This window comes from Gekko japonicus, unplaced genomic scaffold (genome assembly GCF_001447785.1).
Source record: "Gekko japonicus isolate JY-2015 unplaced genomic scaffold, Gekko_japonicus_V1.1 scaffold722, whole genome shotgun sequence".
NCBI classification, from domain to species: Eukaryota; Metazoa; Chordata; class Lepidosauria; order Squamata; family Gekkonidae; genus Gekko; species Gekko japonicus.
In genome coordinates, this window is record NW_015174863.1 from 229,723 (window position 1) to 249,211 (window position 19,489).

Genomic DNA, 19,489 nt, shown 5'->3' on the forward strand with positions numbered 1-19,489 from the left:
AGGAATGTGGCTTTATCATGGGTATGTTACCTTTGGACTCCTGTGCATCTAGAGGTACTGTTTTAGGTGCTCTAAAAGTAAATATAAAGAATCGGTTTTCTGTCTCTTTGTTTCTATTGGCTTTAGAAATATTTTGTCTTGTAATTTAATATTTATTATTGTTATGTATTAAATTTGTTCATAAGACTAATGGCAGCAGTAGCTATTATTTAAAAAATCAGCTTAGGCCTGTATAAATTACAGAGCACTGATTAAAATTTTAAAATAACAATAGTTCTCACTTTTTCTGAAACTGATGCAGAAACATATTTTATTATTTTGAATTTTATATTAATCTCAAGCAAAAAAACAACAACCCTGTATCTGATATTGAAAGTTTTCTTCTTTATTTGTCGCTAATAAGGTCTATGGAGCATGACAATAGTTTCAAAAATATGTCTTGTGTGCAATGTTCAACCCTTTAAATTAGTGTGCACGTGAGTTTATGGGCCATTAGAAAGGAATCCAAAATGACAGGTATCCTGAAAGATCATTATCCACTCTACAAAACACTGCAAAAACATTGCATGTGTTCCCAGAACAGTTTCATTATAAGTGTGTGTTTCATGTGGAAGTGTAGAAATGGAGCATGCTGATGTTTATATTGAGGAGATTAGATAAACTAGCCTGTTTGGGGCTCCAGCAGATGGTGAATGCTCAAGCCAATTTGAAGTGCTCTGTTATAATATTTAAATTTAACCATAGCAATCGGACAAGGTAGTTTGGAGCTAGAATTTTGTAATTTTATAACTGCAAAATAATATACCCCTGTCTTTTTTTAGCCTTCAAACAACAAACTTAAGGAAACATGACAATCTATTCATCTTTCACCCGTTAGGCTTCACCACTTCATTGGATATTATAATTTATAATTTAAAGCCTTTTATTTCCTGGAGATTTGAGTTGTATCATTTTTACTTTAGCCCCCTGCTATTTGTTTTGAAAGGAAGCAATAATTTGTGCAACAAGAACACCAACTGGGAAATGAAGAGTTGTATCATGTAGTTGCATTTGGGGATTTGTGTCTTATTAGTGATGTGTGCTATAATCTACTTTCAACTTTATATGTGTGTGTGCATGTATATATGTGTGTGAGTGTGTGTTGTAGTTGTATATACATATAAGCTTGTGTGTGTATATATATGTGTACAGACAGAGAAAAAGAGAGGAGAGACCCATTTGGGCAGTCTATTGTGTTTCTCAAACAGTAGGAAAGATGCCTTTTACAATTTAAATATGCAGATGTGGAGATTAAATTGAAATGACTCATTTGCAAATGCCTACCTGAAAATTAGAATAGTTAAGTATGAAAACTTTTCCAATTTGATACTCAGGTTTTAATGTTTTCTTGCAGTTTGCTTTGATATGCATATTCAATATATTGCTTCAGGCTAAAGCTCATTTGGTGCAAGTTGGTGCAGGAGTGATGATGAACCACTACAGAGGGACATAGACAGCATGTTATTTCCTCTGTTTTATCTCTTGGCCCACTGTTCTGATCCATGTATCCTATCATAGTTTTATTTGCACATGAAATACTGAGAACATTTCAACTGATTGGCTATGAATAATGACAGTTTAAGAAAGAAGTGTAATTTAATTTGTTCTGTGCCAGAGCTTCTCTTATGGAGATGACAGTTTGTGACAGATACTTGACACCCCCAAATCCCTACACCTCTGTTCAGTGTGCTTGTGTATGTTTATGGGTATAGGTCTAAAACAGTGGTGGTAATGGTGACAGTACTACATTAAGAGCTAATGTGGCTCTCAGTTTTATATTTTATTCAGCTTGAAAATACAGCCGAAGAAAAGTAAACTAAAAACATGTGAGAGTAGCTAATATTTACAGACGGAAGTCTAATACTCAAATGTTGTATATTTCTTTATGGATTGACATTGCTGTGATAGTTATATAACCTACTTTTATCAGAGAAAAAGCCTAGAAAAGCCAGAAAGTCTTGTTATGGCTGTCGGCAATAAGTGCATATACTGAATTTTATTTTATTGTAAGTATTATATAATACAGTAAGTGTAAAAAGTCAGGAACTTTGTAAATCAAATAGGATACTGTTTAGCCACTGAAAAGCTGAAACTTTTGTTATATACTCTGCTATATTTAGTAAATATAACAGCCCATAATTAGTGTTTGAATTTTTAACACCCTCATATATTTTTATGGCTCTAAGGTATTAGCTGTAGATGGGTAGAAGGTAATTACAACCATGCCCTGCCTGAACTAGACCAGCTAAAAGCTGCTGTAGCTACAGTTCAAGTTCTGCCTCTCAGGAGTAACTATTTATCACTGTCTTATGTACAAATATACATAGCAATATAGTCTCTTGACACCCCAGCTTCCTCTTGGTTTTATCATAACTCATATATTTTTAGATCCATCTTGCAAACTTAATGACTCCAGATATTTTCAGAGTAATTAACATTTAGAGTCTCTACATAGATGAAGTGTAGGAAATGTATGGAAATCCCATTGATTTAAGGGGTTTATGTGTATGGAACTACCAACAGAACTGCAATCTAATTAGATGTATGTATCTTCATTAATGTGATGTTCATGGTTTCCTCTGCCCCTCCATGGACATGAACATGGAATGGACTCTCCTGATAATAACATAGATGCATAGGACCTTACTTAGACTGTTTCTGACCATATGCCTATAAGAAAAACATTAATGAACAGAAATATAAATGAATATCATTCCAATATATGATTCTGTATAATAGCATTTTTTATAAGATCACAAAGCACACATATACATAGTTTCAAGTAATCTTTACACCAGATCTGCAAGGCAATCTCTATGCATTTCAACTTGCTGTAGAAGACTTAGGGTGGAAGACTGAGTTTGGCAAGATCACCAAATGTGTTCATGCCTAATAGGGGGCATTCATTATTTTTTAAAGGTATGCCTATGATTCTAAAACTGCAGAGCTTGAAAGTATAAAGTGTGAAAGTAACGGATAGTTGTTTGAAAATACACGCATCACATAGTTGTCAGGGAGCCAGGACTGATTGAGGCTCCTGTTGCATATCTGGTTTTGTTGCTCACATGTTTGAACAAGGTATTTTCTGTCTCATAGATTGTATACTCCTTGTTATGAAGCGACATCTCCTGTAAATATAGAAAAATGATCACACGTGGACCTTTTAAAATAAAAGAGCCTTTAACAATGGTTCATTTCTGGCACTGTACCAGAATGGGAGATACTAGAATGAGCAATATCTTTTTTAGTTAGATTAATGTTGGAATACTTCAATTTACTGTTTTGGCTATTAAAATCTTGCACAATTTTCTAATTTTTCTAGGCATGGTTGTGGAAATGCAAACAGATTACACAGTGCAACATAATTTTCCCTGTTGTGTGGTTTTGGCTTTTGTTAACTGAGAAGTTAAGGGATTTATGCTGTATTTTTAGTGGACCACAAATTCTGAGCAATTTCTGCCTTGCCACGAGGAATGCCAGATCAGGTCATAAAGACCTTCTGTTGTTGGTTTTAGGTCCGAGACCCTAGGACTGTGACAACTACCAAGAAGGTGAACTTTGTTTTGTGTCATGGGCACTTTGTAGGAAGAAGAAGCCACCTCTGGACTACAGTAATTTCCACCAATTCATTGAAAACCCCTTTGGGGGGGAAAAGAGTGGGGGAATTACTTGAATATACTATCAATTTTAATAGGAATACCTGAGAATCTATGTTTCCAAGAGTATGCATATGTTGTTTTCTAGTGGAAGACGATGTCAAATACCAAAAGGGAAAGTAGTCTGCCATTACAGCAGTACTAATAGTATGTTGTTAACCTCTACAGCTTGCTATTTGAGGACAGCAGTGATAAAAGTGTTAGCATATCCAAGGTTTAGCCTCACTACAGAACAGCAGAGTCCATTTCTGATTATTTCTGTATGAATGTTACATGCTCATTTTAGTTTTTCCAGAATCTCTGTGTTCATTACATTTCAGATAATAATGCTGTGTCTTTTTGTCTTCACTGATGTCATTGGTAAATTAGACACTGGCTTTAATAAAGTCAGGACTTCCCCTTTGGTGTTCAGATTGCTTCTTTGGGTAAACTGCTAACTGAACCTAAAGTTCAACAGGTACTTGGTTTTCATTCCTGGTTTTTGCTTAGCTTGCTTTTTGACAGTATAATTTCATGGTGTTGGATATGGCTCTTTGGAGTACTGTATCTTAATATGTTAAGATGCAGAGTATCTATGCACATGAAAAATGGCTGAATAGAGATAAGTATATATACCTTTCAGGTCTCATTCCTAAACCAAGTTTTTACCAACAGGTGGTTTATATATTAGAGTAAAAGTTGGAATTTAAAATGTGTAAGAGACATGCAGCACAGTCTTCTTATGTTTAGTCAACAGTGATTCCCACTGTGTTCAGTGGGACATACCCACAGGACTCTTATATTTTAAAAACAGATAACAGCCCCCCCCCAAACAAAAGCTTAAGAAAATGGCATTACAATTATTTAAGCAATTCAGAATTATTTAAAAATATTTGAACATGTATTGGATGGGGGCTCAAACTACCCCCCCTTCACAGAAAGGTATTGTTTGTGCAGTACTATGCAGAGGATGCATAATTTGTAATTAATATGAAATCAGATCTGAAGTACAAGCATAATTATCACAGTAAGTGGTTTTTTAAAATGAAATAAAAGCAAGCAAATTCTCCATAGCCTTATGTTTAATAGGGGTGTGTGTTTCCCCACCACCACCTCCAAATCAGGTTTCTTATGTTTTCTTCCAACCTAGCCAGCTCTGATTTTTTACATACTGAACTACTTTACAGTGCCTGGGCATATACTATCATCTATTAGACTATATTATGGTTTATAATATTCCAGCATGTAGGACCAAATCTCGAGGACCATAGTCACTTGTATAGTTTATCTGATTGGTCCAGTACTTCTTGGATGACTTAAGATCTCATCTGCTTTATGGTTATGCCACAGATGAGATAAGGTGAAATGAAATGAAATGGATTTGGTCTACAGCGATTGCGCCATACCAGATTTCCCATGCTCACATATGTGAAACTGATTTATAAGAACTACCTTCAATCCAATATACAATGCATATTATCCTTCTTCTTAACATGCCTCCAGAAATGGAAGGTCCTTTCTTTCAGTTATAAAACAGAAAGTTGTATGTATTTACGGGGCACGATGAATCCTGGCTCTCAATCTGGAATATATAGGGTTGCCAGCTCTGGATTGGAGAATACCTGGAGACTTTGGTGGTGGATCCAGGAGAGGGTGGGGTTTGGGGAGGGGAGGGGGCCTCAGTATAGTACAATGCCTCAGAGTCCACCCTTCAAAGCAGTCATTTTATCCAGGAAAACTGATCTCTGTCAGCTGGAGATCAGTTGTAAAGGCAGGAGATCTCCAGGCCCTACATGGAGGCTGGCAACCTTATGCATATAATTGAAATGTGCATTAAATTAAGTGGGTTCCATCTTCTTTATGTTACTCATCTCTGTATCTTACGCATACATCTTACACATCTTACACGTACAAATGTGGAATACAAGTAACTCCATCATGGTAAATTGAGCTGTACCACTGTAAAAACAGCACAAGATCAAAATCAGTCCCAGAGGGGCCCCTTGCATAATTACACTGATTTCGCCCAGTAGAAGTTTTGGTTGCATAAGGAATGCACAATTAATCCACCTATATCTGTGTAATCTGTCATTTACCCAGAAGTTTGAGGCTTGTTAAACTGCTGTCCTTGGCACAGTACAAGGAGTGACCAATAATTGGTAATGTAAAAAATCACTTGCTGATGAGGAATTTTAACAAATCTGCTTTAGAAAGTCAGTCCTTTTTAAAAAACCGCAACGTGAAATCCCGCAGTGGTTAAAAGGCTTAAAATTTCCGCTAGGTTTGTAGCAACAACAAAACAGTAACACAGCAGATTTGCTTCATATGCCTAGAGACTCTTGTCCTCTCTGTGCTCTTCTCTAGATTTAGCAAAATTCAATGATGGTGCTAAATCAATTTTTTTAACTTTCAAGGGAAAAAACACTGGCAAAATTGTGTTTCTGTGGAAGGCTGTGTGCATAAATGAGAAACAGTGGATAGCAGCAGAGTGATCTCCTGTGGCCCTGCTAGTACAAGCCTTCCCCATATTGTCTCCTGCTTTTATATTAATTACAACTTGCATTATCAGCTGTGAGTCTGTAGCCCAGCAAATAGAAAATACTGCCCCTGGAGACCTAGCTTCTTGTATCTATTTTCCATCTTCTTCTATTGTGCGCCAGTCAGTATTCACTGCTTTTCTCCTGGTAACACTGCTCTTTAACACAATTAGGTAAGAGCAAGAGGAACGCCATATTTGACTCCCAATTATTAAAACTACTGGGAATAGCTACATGTGCACTCCGCCCTCCTAGCACTTTAGCCAGTGATTAAATACAACATCTTCATATATTTTACAGTGTGTGTGTGTGTGTATATATATATGTAAATGTGATATTTCTTTATGCCAGATATATTAACATTTGCAGTTTATGTATTTATTTAAGTTCTTACCCGATCCCATTTCTGGGATATGGGTTTAGTGCTAATTCAGAATCAAACATAAAAATCTAGTCATAATAAAAGTCAAAATATCAGTTAAAATCTTTATACTTCTAATTGTTTAATCCTGGACCACAGTGTGACCTTTTTGGGGGAAATGTATCATATTGTATTTGTGTGTGTGTGTTGGTCAGTGTGAATTAACAGGTTGCATATGTTGCAGCTGTCTTGCAAATGATTCAATGTGTGTCCACAATGAAGGTATATTTTTGCAAATGTTGGAGTAAATAATAGATGCAGTCTATAGTCAGTCTATGTTCTCTTGCAGCTTAGTTAGCCTTTAGTGAGGAGATGTATGCATGTTGATGCCACGCACTAGATTGGGCCAGATTTTTCATATCACTGCAAAATTAACTTTTTAAAGAGTTTTTAAACTGAAGTGGAAGGCTATACAACCTGGCAAAAAGAACAAGTGTTTTCAGTTGCAGGAAATCTCACTCTGTGAACATTCCAAATCACTATGATTTAGAAACAAAGAGACTGGGCTAGCATTTGAAACACTGCATGATAGCTTTTGGTTAACATTTATCTTAAAATGTAGCGGAAGTGGTCCTGATTAATTATTGAAATTTTCATATATGAGTGAAGGGGCTTTAACAACAGCCAGCTTAAGACAGTCTACAAGTGCATGTGCATAGAATTAACATAACTTGCTGAACTCCCTGAAAAGTTTAGCCAAGGCAAACATGTTGCAATTATTACATTTTATAAAAGTAGGTTCCAGCATGATGATGGAGGACTAAACTCATGCCATGCTATTGTTTCTTTCCCTTTTCATGTATTTCTTCTAGCTCTTTATCTGATTACCATCCGGCAAACAGCTGACGCTAAGAGGCTGCAGAGGGCTGAAGAGCTTCTGTCTGCTGTTTGCCTTCAGCTTGAAGCTATTTGAGTGGTTTCCTAACTCAGAGATAAAAAGGGTAGCTCATAGGCGCAATGCATTTAATCGAGACTGCACAGAAACTTGCTTGATCGTAGCATTTTATTTCCATATTAATTCCACTGAAATCTCATCTTGAGTCCACATACATATTTCTCTGTGTCTTATATCCACTTGACTTTGCAGTAGGATGGTATTCTTTTTTTACTACAATGTTAGAGTAATTAACCTTCTATAATTTTACTTGAAATACTTTAGCATCTATATACTGTTGTGACTTTATTATGATTTTTCAGGCTTTACTACAGTATGTGTATGGCCTGGGTTGGCTTAAATCTGTATTTGCATTTCAGGTCTGATCTGATTTTACAGATTATTCCACTAATCTAAATGATGCTGTTTGAGTGACTGTTATTATTGACAGGTTGTGACTGTTTAGCCATATTCTGTTGCTTAGACGTTCCTTAATGAGAACAGTAGACTTTTTGTGTTGACTGCTATGCTGGATTTTAGGATAATGCCTAGATACAGTTTAACTTCAGTGTGATAGTATAATGTGACTATTCAGGCTTTTGAATATTGTTCTAAGAGAAGTGGAACTCATAAGATGTCTGTAGATGATAACTTGAGATGATGTATACATAACTCAAGGCTATAGTCTTTTGATTAGGCAAAGTGAGGTGATTGCTTCAGAAAACGAAATTTGGGCTCTATGAAAGGAAGCATATGGTGTATTATTTAGCATATTTATTAACTGGATTGCAACCTGGGTCAGTTAAAAGCTCTTTCAGATCTGTTCTTTCATAAGCAGTTCTCAAAAGAGCTCTCTCAGTCCTGCCTACCACACAGGGTGTTTGTTGTAGGGAAGGGAAGGGAAAGGAGACTGTAAACCATTCTGAGACTCTTTTGGGTAGTGAAGGGCAGGGTATAAATCCAATTTCTCCTTCTCCTTCTTCACTGTAAGGAGAAGGGACCCATTTGAATATCATGTGAAATCCAAGTTTATTTTTATTTAGAAGGAGGGGGTGCTATTTGAACAGGTTTCACCAGTATTTTTGTTGTGTAGAAGACCCCCTGTATTGATTGCCCATTCCTGAAACCAAAAGTTTGGACTAACATTGACAATATGCTTCCCTTTAATGGAATCCATCAGACAATTTTCTATTCTATGATGTCTCAAAGAGACTTAAAACTGATTGATGCTGATGTGTGTGTATATAGTATATTATGTATACTTATTTATGTTGGAACAGTTTAGGGATTGCACTATTCGTTTGAACCTAGATTTTTCACAAAAAAGTTTCATGTTCGGATGTGTTTAATTTAAGTTGTCATATATAGGTGACAAGTAATGTAGGTCCAACCCCAAGTCTGATCTATTGCATGTGTTCTTGCTCTCCTTTTCTGCCAGAGGAAATTCCATCTCTTGCCTGCCTCCATGTGGTGCTGATAAAGCTTTTCCTGTACAGTAGAATTCCTGTTTTCCTTTAAGCAACAGCAGGGGTATTGGGAATGATCAGGAAAGAGGAGGAGGACCAGGAGGAGAATATACTTAGCAAAGCAGTACTTAGCTGCAACTTTTAGTTTTCTTCACTTACCCTTTTTAAATTGAAATTGTATCCAGGAAAACCCATACTCAATAAATTAAAAGCTACTGGGAATTATGTGGCTAAACTACTGTATCAGAAATTTCACTTAGCCAACTTATTCAAAATATGAAAATGATTATTACCTTATGTATTCTCCATTATTGTATTTTATGTATGTCCACAGGGAAAGGATAATACTATCACATATAGAGATGGAAATTACTTTTTATTTTGGACAGTCCAGGACATCTAGAATACATTTAAACAAGTTATCTGTTTTAAAATGCTAAGATTATCTTACCTTTCCAATTCTTGTTTAGCAGGCATGCATTGATTTGAAATACTAAAATATTATTGATATGCAAGCATATGGTAGACAGAAATAACAATTTTCTACATGTATAATTTATCATTTAGTTTCTCTCCAAATATTAGAGACAAAAAATGGCAGGGGAGGGGGACAGTGAAAATCAAGGAAACAAGAATCAGTAGAATAGTTACCTGTTCTCTTTTCCACACCTATAGTCATTCTAGTTTTTTTGAATGGGAAGTTATACGTGGTAATACAATGCGTTAAAAAAGCAGATTTCCCCCCAACCTCGATGCTAAGTATTTAACAGTACAATTCTAAACGGAGTTGTACTCTTCTGAGCCCATTTAAGTGAATGAGCTTGAAAGATATAACTCTGTTTGGGATTGCACTGTGAATAGATTTGTTACAGAATATATAAAAGCCCAAGGTTTGGGGTTTCCTTCCCGCAAGTAACAGAAAAGAACTTAAACTGTTACCTTGAGTGATTTTTCTTTGGAGTAAAATATCCTTCTCAATGTACCTTAGTTTTAAGTGAACATGCCCAGGGTTGGAATATCAGTAAGCCCCTGCTTCTAAACTCTATCTGCAGTTTGGGAATTTTTACAAATGCTAATGTGGCTACTTTTTCCCCCCTCTCTGGCTTTCTTTTTCTTACCCTCCCTGCCCTTCACTGGTCCTGATTTGCTATTGGAATGATAATGGTGGAAAATATGACATTCTGACACCAGAACCCTTCCTCTTGGAGAGACCATGATGATGCAACTTCAACGCACTCAGCAGGCACACCGGGGCCTTCCAGTGGGGGCCACGCTTCCCAGAGTGGAGACAACAGCAGTGAGCAAGGTAAAAGGTCAAGGTTTTTTTCTCTGTGCAAAGTAGGCATGACTAAAATAACTTCAGCGTTTTTTATTATATCAGTACATCTGCCTTAGTGTAAACACAGAATGGCTGGCTTGCAGTATAATCAGCTGTAACTTGGGGAGACACATTATTTCCTTTTCTCAGCCTACTTAGCTGTATTTTATTATTATTTCAAAGCTAAATATCTAATCTTCAAACAGGCTTTGCAATAACAATTGATTAGTTCTGCCAATTCCTTTACAAATTTGGTTATCTTCAGTTTATTTTTGTGTGGTGTAAGTAAATATCTTGGTAGACATACACCCCAGCTGTGATGCAGCAGTTGTACTGGTCTCTAAATAAAAAATTTAATTTGTCAGCAAAAAAGGACTTCAGTATCCAGTTGAAATGTTTTAAACCACAAAAGAAACAGCAGCATTCTCAACTCAGTAAGAAAACCATAGGCAATCATTTGCCTGGGCTGCAATTCACAGCAAATTTTATTTCAGAATAAAGTCTGCAGTAATGGCATATGGATTACACCTAATGGTCATACCTTAACTACATTAATTGGAATTGGGTCCTTTTGAGAGTCAATGGGATTTGCTTTCCAGTAATGTGTTTAGGATTAGGATGTAAAGTTCCTGTGCCTGGTAACCCACAACTGTTTATGGTCTTATATATGGTTATTTGGAAGCACATTTCATTGATTTCAATGGTACTTCGCCTCTTAGTACGTAGGATTTACTTCTATGAAAGCAAATTTAGGATGGATCTGTTAATGTCAGATATCCTGAGTACCTGATTCCCATTCCAAAATTTTAAATTGGATCTTTCACAGCCTTCCAATTTTGATTGGCACTTAAACCTCATCCCAAAACAGTTTCCTCAGTTACTTTATGATTTTATAGTGTTGTGGATTTTGTTTGGAAATATATCAAACAAATATGTAGAACTGAGTGATAAAGAGCAAAACCTCAAGTGTTTGGGGAGGGCTCTGGTTGTCCCTTATGGCCACAAGAGGTTCTGCCTTTAATCATTAGTTTAGATCATTCTGAATTCACATGTTTCTGCTGAAAGCGATATGAGTGATGGAGTGGACTCACATCTCTCTAATTGATTTGTACTTTTTTTAGTGTTCATTAAATCAAAGTAATAATGCTGATGGTTTTGTCAGAAATAAGCTCCTTCTGTACAACTAACACTAAACTTTACATGTTCTTTGCTTGTTCAGCTCTCTTTCTAAACTCCAGACTTGGAAAATTAATAGAACTTAAGTACTTTTGAAATCAGTAACTTTTATATATTTTCATATATTTTTTGTATTATTTAGGACTGCATATTTTAGAAGTGTATATGTAAAAATATAACGTTAAAAAGAGACATATTTGGAAACATATAACAAAGATACACTCATGAGAGAACCAAGGTTGATTGCAGCTCCCTGTTTAAAGTACTTTCACTGGCAAATCTGAGTACGCTGCTATGCTGTGCTTGGTAAAGCCCCTGAGCATACGGTTAAGAACTGCAATCCCATTGTTTTCATTGGACAGGTGCAATTAGCTTTACTGCTTTGTGCCTATAGGCTCCCGTATGGTATCTTAATAACAGCCATTAGACAAAAACACCATAGCTGTTTCTAACAAATGGCATGCTATACTTTGCATACATTTTGGGGTTAGCAAATGTGCATGGTGTTTACAGCAGATTCTTATGCTGTTTGAAAATCTGTCCCTGAAACTCAGAGTAGCATCATCACAAACATTTCCCATACAGCATGATAAACTGCTATTAGGAAAAGGAAATAAAAAAGCCTGCTGGTTTTGTGCAAACCTCTGCATCGCTTTAAAAGGGTATTTTGGATCCCAGACCATGACTACCTCTCCATGAAAAATTAGGGTTGCCAACCTCCAGGTGGGGGCTGGAGATGACCCACTGTTACAATTGATCTCCAGAAGACAAAGATCAGTTTCCCTGGAGAAAATGGTTTCTCTGGAGGGTGGACTGTATTGCATTGTACCCTGCTGAGTTTTCTGCCTTCCCTAAACCCCACAGTCTCCACTCAAAATCTCCAGGTATTTTCCCAACCTAGAGCTGGGAACCCTAAAAATCATTATCATATGGCTAGGGTTGCCAGTCCCCAGGTCCTGGTAGGGGTTTCCCTGATTTTTGGGGCTTCTGCCTTGTGCCAACCAGTTGGCCAATGGGGGAAACCCTGCCCCCAAACAGTGACATCACTGTGCAATGTTCCCAAAGCAGTGACATCACCCAGAAGTGACATCATCATTTTTTTGGGGGGGGTGTCATGCTGTGATACTGTGGTTTGAAGGCAAAACTGTATGATTTGAAGCTGTTTTTTCTGGGTGACGACATCATGTTGGGGACATTCCGGAATGCCCCCCCAGATCTCCTCACCAACATGATGAGGAGACCAGGCCGCTTTACATGTGGCTCTTATTGCTGCTCCAAATATCTCTGCACATGCAGTGGCAATGGAGCAACAACTACTCAGCACTAGTCCCTGCCGTATACTTACTTTAGCTCCACATGGCTGCCATTCCTCCCCACCACCACTGGAGGAGTTTTAGGGAGTAAAAAAAAAAGGAAATTACTGCATCACTAGAATGCAATAGTGTTTTAATGATATACCATAATTGACATGTTCTTTTGAATATCTAGATTTCATTTCAGAGAGAGTATATGTAGCCCCATGTTGGGGAAACTAGGAGTGCAGGAACCCTTTCATGGACTCACATCCCCACTGTTTGTTGTACAAATATAAGGGCTGTACATTTTTCTTTATATATCAGCAACATAAAGGGATAGAGACTTACTTTTGGGGGGGCGGGGATGAAAGCTGGAATTTAGAGAAACTAACTGATCAAGCAATTTATCATTTATAATATTATTGTGCTATAGCTATCTGGCGATTACCATTTTCAAAAAATGCCCCTTCCCCTACCGCCAGTGACAGGGGCATAATGCCCCCCACAGGCTAAGGCAAAAAAAGTGCTGATGTGGGTGAGACTTTAAAAATGTGTTCCTTCCCAGCCACATGGTGTGTAAAACTGCTTTTTCTACAGTCTTTCCAAAAAGATAATATAAAATCAAGTTTTGGAAATGTCACAGCATATCATGGGAAAACTCAAAAGTGAATGATAAGGGGACAATCCAGGTTGGATCTGAAACCACATCAGATTCTCCATGTGGAAACAATCCATATATTATGTTTATTCCTAATTTAGAAACTTCATTTTCATTACAAATTTTCATTTAATATTAGATATAGCTGCTATTAAATTATATAGTAGCATTCCTTAAGATTTAAATTAATGGAAGTCGGGTTAGGTCTGTAACCCGTGACAGCTAGAACAGAACTGGTCTTTGGTTCCAAGTTAATTTGTCTAGTAAGTAGATTTGTGCCAGATCCTATTTTCCAGTAAAGAGTGGGAGCATGTTTGGATCTCATAGAATGCACTGGGGCTGCTAAGCCAATCAGTGGACATCTTGTAAGGCCTTTTAAGATAGGCTGTGCTCTTGACAGCATGCTGTTGCTTAAAGTTGACCCATCTTCCCTCCATATGGATAAGGTGGGAATCAACTAGTTGCCATTTGAGCTGAGCAGTAAATTTTGGGTCTCCATTAGAGTAGTTCATATGAGATCATTTTTTCCCTGCCAGTTTTGCTTTATACAGGATACAAGGTTTTGTTATAACACCCTGGTCTTATACATGATTAGGCCACAACTACCCAAAGGCATCTCAAAGCAGCTTACAGTCTCCTTCCCCGCCCCTCAACAAACACCCTGTCGGGTAGGTGGGGCTGAGAGAGCTCTTTCAAGAACAGCTCTGAGAGAACTGTGACTGACCCAAGGTCACCCCAGCAGCTGCATGGGGGGGGGAGTGGGGAATCAAACCTGGTTCTCCCAGATTAGAGTTTGTGCTCCTAACCACTACACCAAACTGGCTTTCAACATCCTTGGTGGCTCAGCAACATTAACAAAGGTCTTACTTGCTTGAGTGGCATGTAGGCAAAGATGAATGAGGTTTAACACCTCTAAGTACTATTTTATATACAGGCTTTGTCATTAGTAATTGTTAGTAATTGCTAAGAATTTACAAAATTAATATAGTCCCATCCTTTTGAAGTTTTCTCTTAAAGCAGGGCATTTATATTTCAAATAACCAAATAACAATAGATAATTCTATGATAACCAATGAACAGACAACCTTTCATTAAAATAGTTCTTAAATTAGTGCTGGAAAGTTTATTACAATATAGTAAAAGATAAGCCTGTGTGTTCTTTACAGGCATGGAAAGAAGTAGTCATCATGTTATTAGTCATTGTTATTAGGTCACCTAGTCTTATTCCTTAAATTCCATGATACATAGGGAAATAAACACTGCAATGTTATGTAATGTTACACAGTTATAAGATCATTTAAGTCATGGTGGGGGGGACTCTGTTTAGAGTGCATCTGTAATGGGACAAAGTGTGTAATTCTCAGAAGCAGACTTTTGTAAGATGTCACTGTTTTTGAAAACTCTCACAGACATCAAAGGTCAGGCCCATAGATGGCTCAGCAATATTTATATTCACAAACAGATTCTTGTAGGCTATCAGTATTTTCTTACTAGTCTCATCAATCACGTTCACTGTTCTTTAATTCACTACAACCACTTCCATATTTCTGGCATTCATACTTTTGAGGAACCTGTTTCCCAGGCGAGCACTGATGTTCTGGTGAACAGTTCATACTTTAGAAGTTGACATTCATGCTGTGCTTAGGCAAAACTTGTATGTGAAGGTCTTGGTGGTCACAGTCCCCTTTCCTCTTCAGGAGAGGCCAGCAAGTCAAGGAAAACTTCTGAAAAGAGCCTTCTGTTGAGTTTGCCTTTTGCCCCCCCAGTCAGAATAACGAGACAGACAACAGTTTGGAAGTAAACAAGGGCCACTTTATTAACTATTTAACATAACATTGCGGCAAGGGACCATCTAAGCAAGCACAGAACAGGCAAGGCAGGTGTCATTCCCTTGACCAACCTCCTTGCCCTTTTCTCGGGCGGGTCACCCAGCTCCGGTCTTGAGCCATTGATCTGGCTCGCGACCGGCAGCCCAGCAAACTGGTCGCCACATAGGAGCGCCTACCCCTGAAGCCTGACAACTTGCAGAGAGGAGCATACCCTACGAGGGAGGCCGGGAACTCCATTGCCTTTCCTTTAAAGGTGGCAATATTTCCCAACAGCTACAGAAAAAATAACTACATCAATTCAACTGAAGCCCTTTCAGAGAAAGACATGGATCTGGGGAAATCATTTGTTCTGGTTTATACTTCCAAACCACTTCTCATTCTCAAACTCTTGCCAGCTTGCTCCCATCATGGGGGTTTGATTTGGAGAGGAGTATGAAGATGCTTCTTTTTGGATTGCAAGGTCTTTGGATACATTCTGCTTGCTTCGCTGCTCCCCTCACCTATCCTGCTCAGCTGCTTATCATGAAAGGGAAGGCCTCTGTTCTTACCCCTGTAGATATATTGTGCTATTAGATCAGCACTGTGCTTCTTTCAGACCACCATCTGGTTCCATAACATAAAGTTTTCCATAGCTGCTAGTCCCTCTAGCATTCCGCTACTTAGACAAAGTTTCCCTGGGATGGCTGCATCAAATATAAATATTACTGACCCCTTCTCCATAAACTATGTTATGGCTGCATACATAAAACTCCATTAGTACACCTCTAATGAGAAAGTGCAAGTTGTCCTAAACATTGTTTCTCAATCTATTTCCCTCATTCCTGCATTAATGTCCCTTTTCCTATATGATATGTGATTTGTATAACACCTGTGTGATTTACTAGCGCTACATGTCAGAGAGCTGCATCTAACTACACCCACTACACTACACCCAGAACTTGATACATGCAGCTTTGACCATTTTCTTCATACTTCCACATTTGTGCCTGAAAATGACCAACAACAAAAAACAATATCTAAATCTGCTGCTCCCCAAATCTCACATGCACAACATACATAGATGGACCCATTTCTAGCTCGAATTCTCTCCTCCCCTTGGTTAACACTGATTGTATTTTTTTTTCTTTTACTTCTACATCCAGGTCTCCATACAGGAGCTTGGAAGGATAACAAATATTCCATAACATAGTTTATGGAGAAGGGGTCAGTAATAGTTATATTTGATGAATCGGCATTCATCCATTGGTGGGTTATTGGGAAATGAAGTAGAAAAAATATAGAGGGGGCAAATCTCCCCATGTTTTGCCTGGAGTGTATTTGGTAATCAGTTTGGGAGTAAAATGCAACAAGGACTACTGCCCAAATTTCTAAAGCAGGCAAATTTACCACCAGCCTTGATCCAGAGCATGCTACCAATGAAAAAAGTGGATTTTGATTCTTGTAGTTTCTGGCACTAGAAGAGTTAAATCCCCTTGGGCAATGTTCAGTGAAAGATAATCCTAATTATATTAGCTGGGCTCAGTGTTGTTTTTAGCATGTCATCTTGGATGTACAAGAGAAAACTAAACTGTACTAAACATTGTACTACTCTAACATAGGTATTAATATGCTCTAAAGCAATTACTTCCTTAATTGTGGTTCAGAGTCACTGAGACAAATTTGTGTCAGATAATATTATTGTTAGTGAAGACCAAAAGAAAATATACTTGTCTTTCTTTATTGTTGTTTTTATTTTATTTTAAAAACAAAGAGTGTTAACTAAACCTGTTAATAGAAATGAAAAACTAAAACATTTTACAAAGGAAGAAAAAAAGGGAGAAGCCGATTTAATGGTCTAATGAGGCCATCTTCCAGAGACTTGTTTTGTGTAAGGCTTGCTTTGACCTTTCACTTTGCTCAGGAGCCCAACGCTTCATTTTTCACATTCTTGCAATTACGTTAACGCTTCAAGCATTTCTGACTCCAAGTCAGCTAGCAACACCAGGCATAACTCAACACTGTGAGTTTTTCCTCTTCTCTGTAGATTCATTAACAGGTCACTGAGGTCCCAACTGAAATTTAAAACTGACTGGTTCTGTTGGGTTAGTTGAGTTATGGCAAGAGAGATAGCAGGAAAGGGGCTGAGAGAAGGGGAGGAGAGAGAGAGGACTCTTGGGCTTTGTCAGACAGTATATGTGTAAAACCCTAATCAGCACATTAAAAGGTATGTGGAGTTTTATCGTGGAGCCATTTGAGAATCATCGAGAAAGAATCTGTAACTGTTCTGGGATACTACATTTTCCTTGTATATAAAATAAAGAAAAAAGTGCCATTGAAAAACCATCACTTTAAAGTGTTAGCAATTTATGTTCTATGTCATGTTGATGAATATGTTTCTCACATACGTTTCAGATTGTGCATGTGTAGGATTATATGTGAAAAAATATCAGATTGGTATTTTTTAATTTTTAAAACCATGTGGTTTATACAAAACCAGCAAGTCTTAATGATACTAGAGTATTATAAATGGTCTATTGGATTGCTTATTAGTTTTATATCTAATCTCAGGAAACATTTGGAATTTAAAATACTTAACCAATCTCTCTTTTCAACATCCATGCAAATATGATTAGTTGTTCTGCTTGGGTTCTGCAAGCAAAGCATTTAGGGCTTCACTCAAGTTTGTTATATTTGCCCTGATACAAGGAAAACCCACAATACAGGCTGACACAGCTAGTGCATCTTGATGAATACTACTAATTTCATTAGCTGGGCTACACACTACCATGGCCAACTAGGTTTTTGTGAATAGGAATGAAAATCCCTCTAGTTAATTGTCAGGTCTAGTTACCAGCAAATATAGCTGGATTAATCTCACTTAAGGAGGCCCAGGATAATGGAGAGTATTGAAGCAGATATCCAGGGCTAGTATCAAGAGCAGACAGAGAAAAGGTAACTGTATGAACAAGACAGACCTGCCTTACTAGGAGGACGGCCATCCCAGAAAATTTGTCCAGCAAATGTCAAACCAGAATAAAACATTTTATGTATGTCATAATGACTTGATCAGACTCAGCCACAAGGAAATCTTACTATGTGGCCTCCATCATATCCACAAGCTCTTGCCCAGCACAATTGTTTAGGGAGATTAGATCCCTCACATCCCTGTCGACTGAGGGACTCTCAAAATTCTAGCAATTTGAATGTTAGCTCTGAGGCTTTTGCAAACTTTTTTGGTGGAGAAAGTCTTCTTGCTTTGCCGCAACCTCCCCGCCAGTGTTGATACAGTGAGTGAACTAGAGGCCCCTGGGCTGTCATTGGGTTCAGTGAAGGGTGGGGTATGAATCCAATCTCCTCCTCTCATCTTTTCCTCCTCTCCTCCTAACTACTGCCCAGTTTTGAACATACTGTTCCTGGGAAAGGCAGTTGAATGGGCAGTGGCAGAACAGCTGCAGGCCTTCTTGGAGGACACATTGACCTTGGACTCATTCCAGTCCAGCTTCCAGTTTGGTGTAATGGTTAAGTGTGCGGACTCTAATCTGGGAGAACCAGGTTTGATTCCCCACTCCTCCACTTGCACCTGCTGGATGATCTTGGGCAAGCCATGGTTCTGACAAGAGCTGTCCTTGAAAGGGCAGTTCTTTTTTTTTTAACCCCCAAGAGGGTATTTTTATTGGTTTTTTAATAGACTACATAACTACAACAGAAAATACAGGAAGGGGGACTACAACTAGGGATAAAGAAAAGATACCCGCACTAACGAAAAACCCAAGAGTAGGAGATAATTTCCGTGCTAATCTACATGTTAGTCAATACGTGTTAGTATAACAATATACTTGTGAGTTATTTTTAACTACTGCTTCAATGTTAATATTTTTAATATTTTGAGAACACTTCTTGAGCATCTTCTTATTTTCATAGGGCTATTTTCAGAGTCCTTCTGCCCTTACTTCTGTCTTCTTTCTCTGAAATCATACACTGTTTTGCTTGCTCCCGCACCCGCTTCCTCCCCAGAGTCCTCCCCCTGTTCCAGAGGTAGCAGAGTCACTCGATTTTGTTTCTTCATCTTTGAGTTCTGCTTCTGGCCCCAGCTGTCGTCTCAAAAATGCCTTTGCTTTAAAGATGGAGTCAATCTTCTCTCTTTTATCATTAATTTTAAAGATGACACACTCAGGGATCGCCCAGCGATATTGTATTCTGTTTGTCTGGAGGAATGAAATTAATTCTTTATAGCTTTTCCTCTTTTGACGGATTTCAAATGG

At 37.9% G+C, this 19,489-nt stretch overlaps 1 protein-coding gene across 2 annotated transcripts in view; it reads left to right on the top strand.

Moving 5' to 3' along the window:
• The window catches only part of MEIS2 (Meis homeobox 2), a 340,061-nt gene that overhangs the window by 6,625 nt on the left and 313,947 nt on the right, over positions 1-19,489 (top strand). For both annotated transcript variants that reach the window (XM_015424720.1, XM_015424721.1), the window contains exon 7: positions 10,164-10,278. In XM_015424720.1, the coding sequence (XP_015280206.1) occupies positions 10,164-10,278 (115 nt within the window). The remainder of the gene's footprint in view (positions 1-10,163; positions 10,279-19,489) is intronic.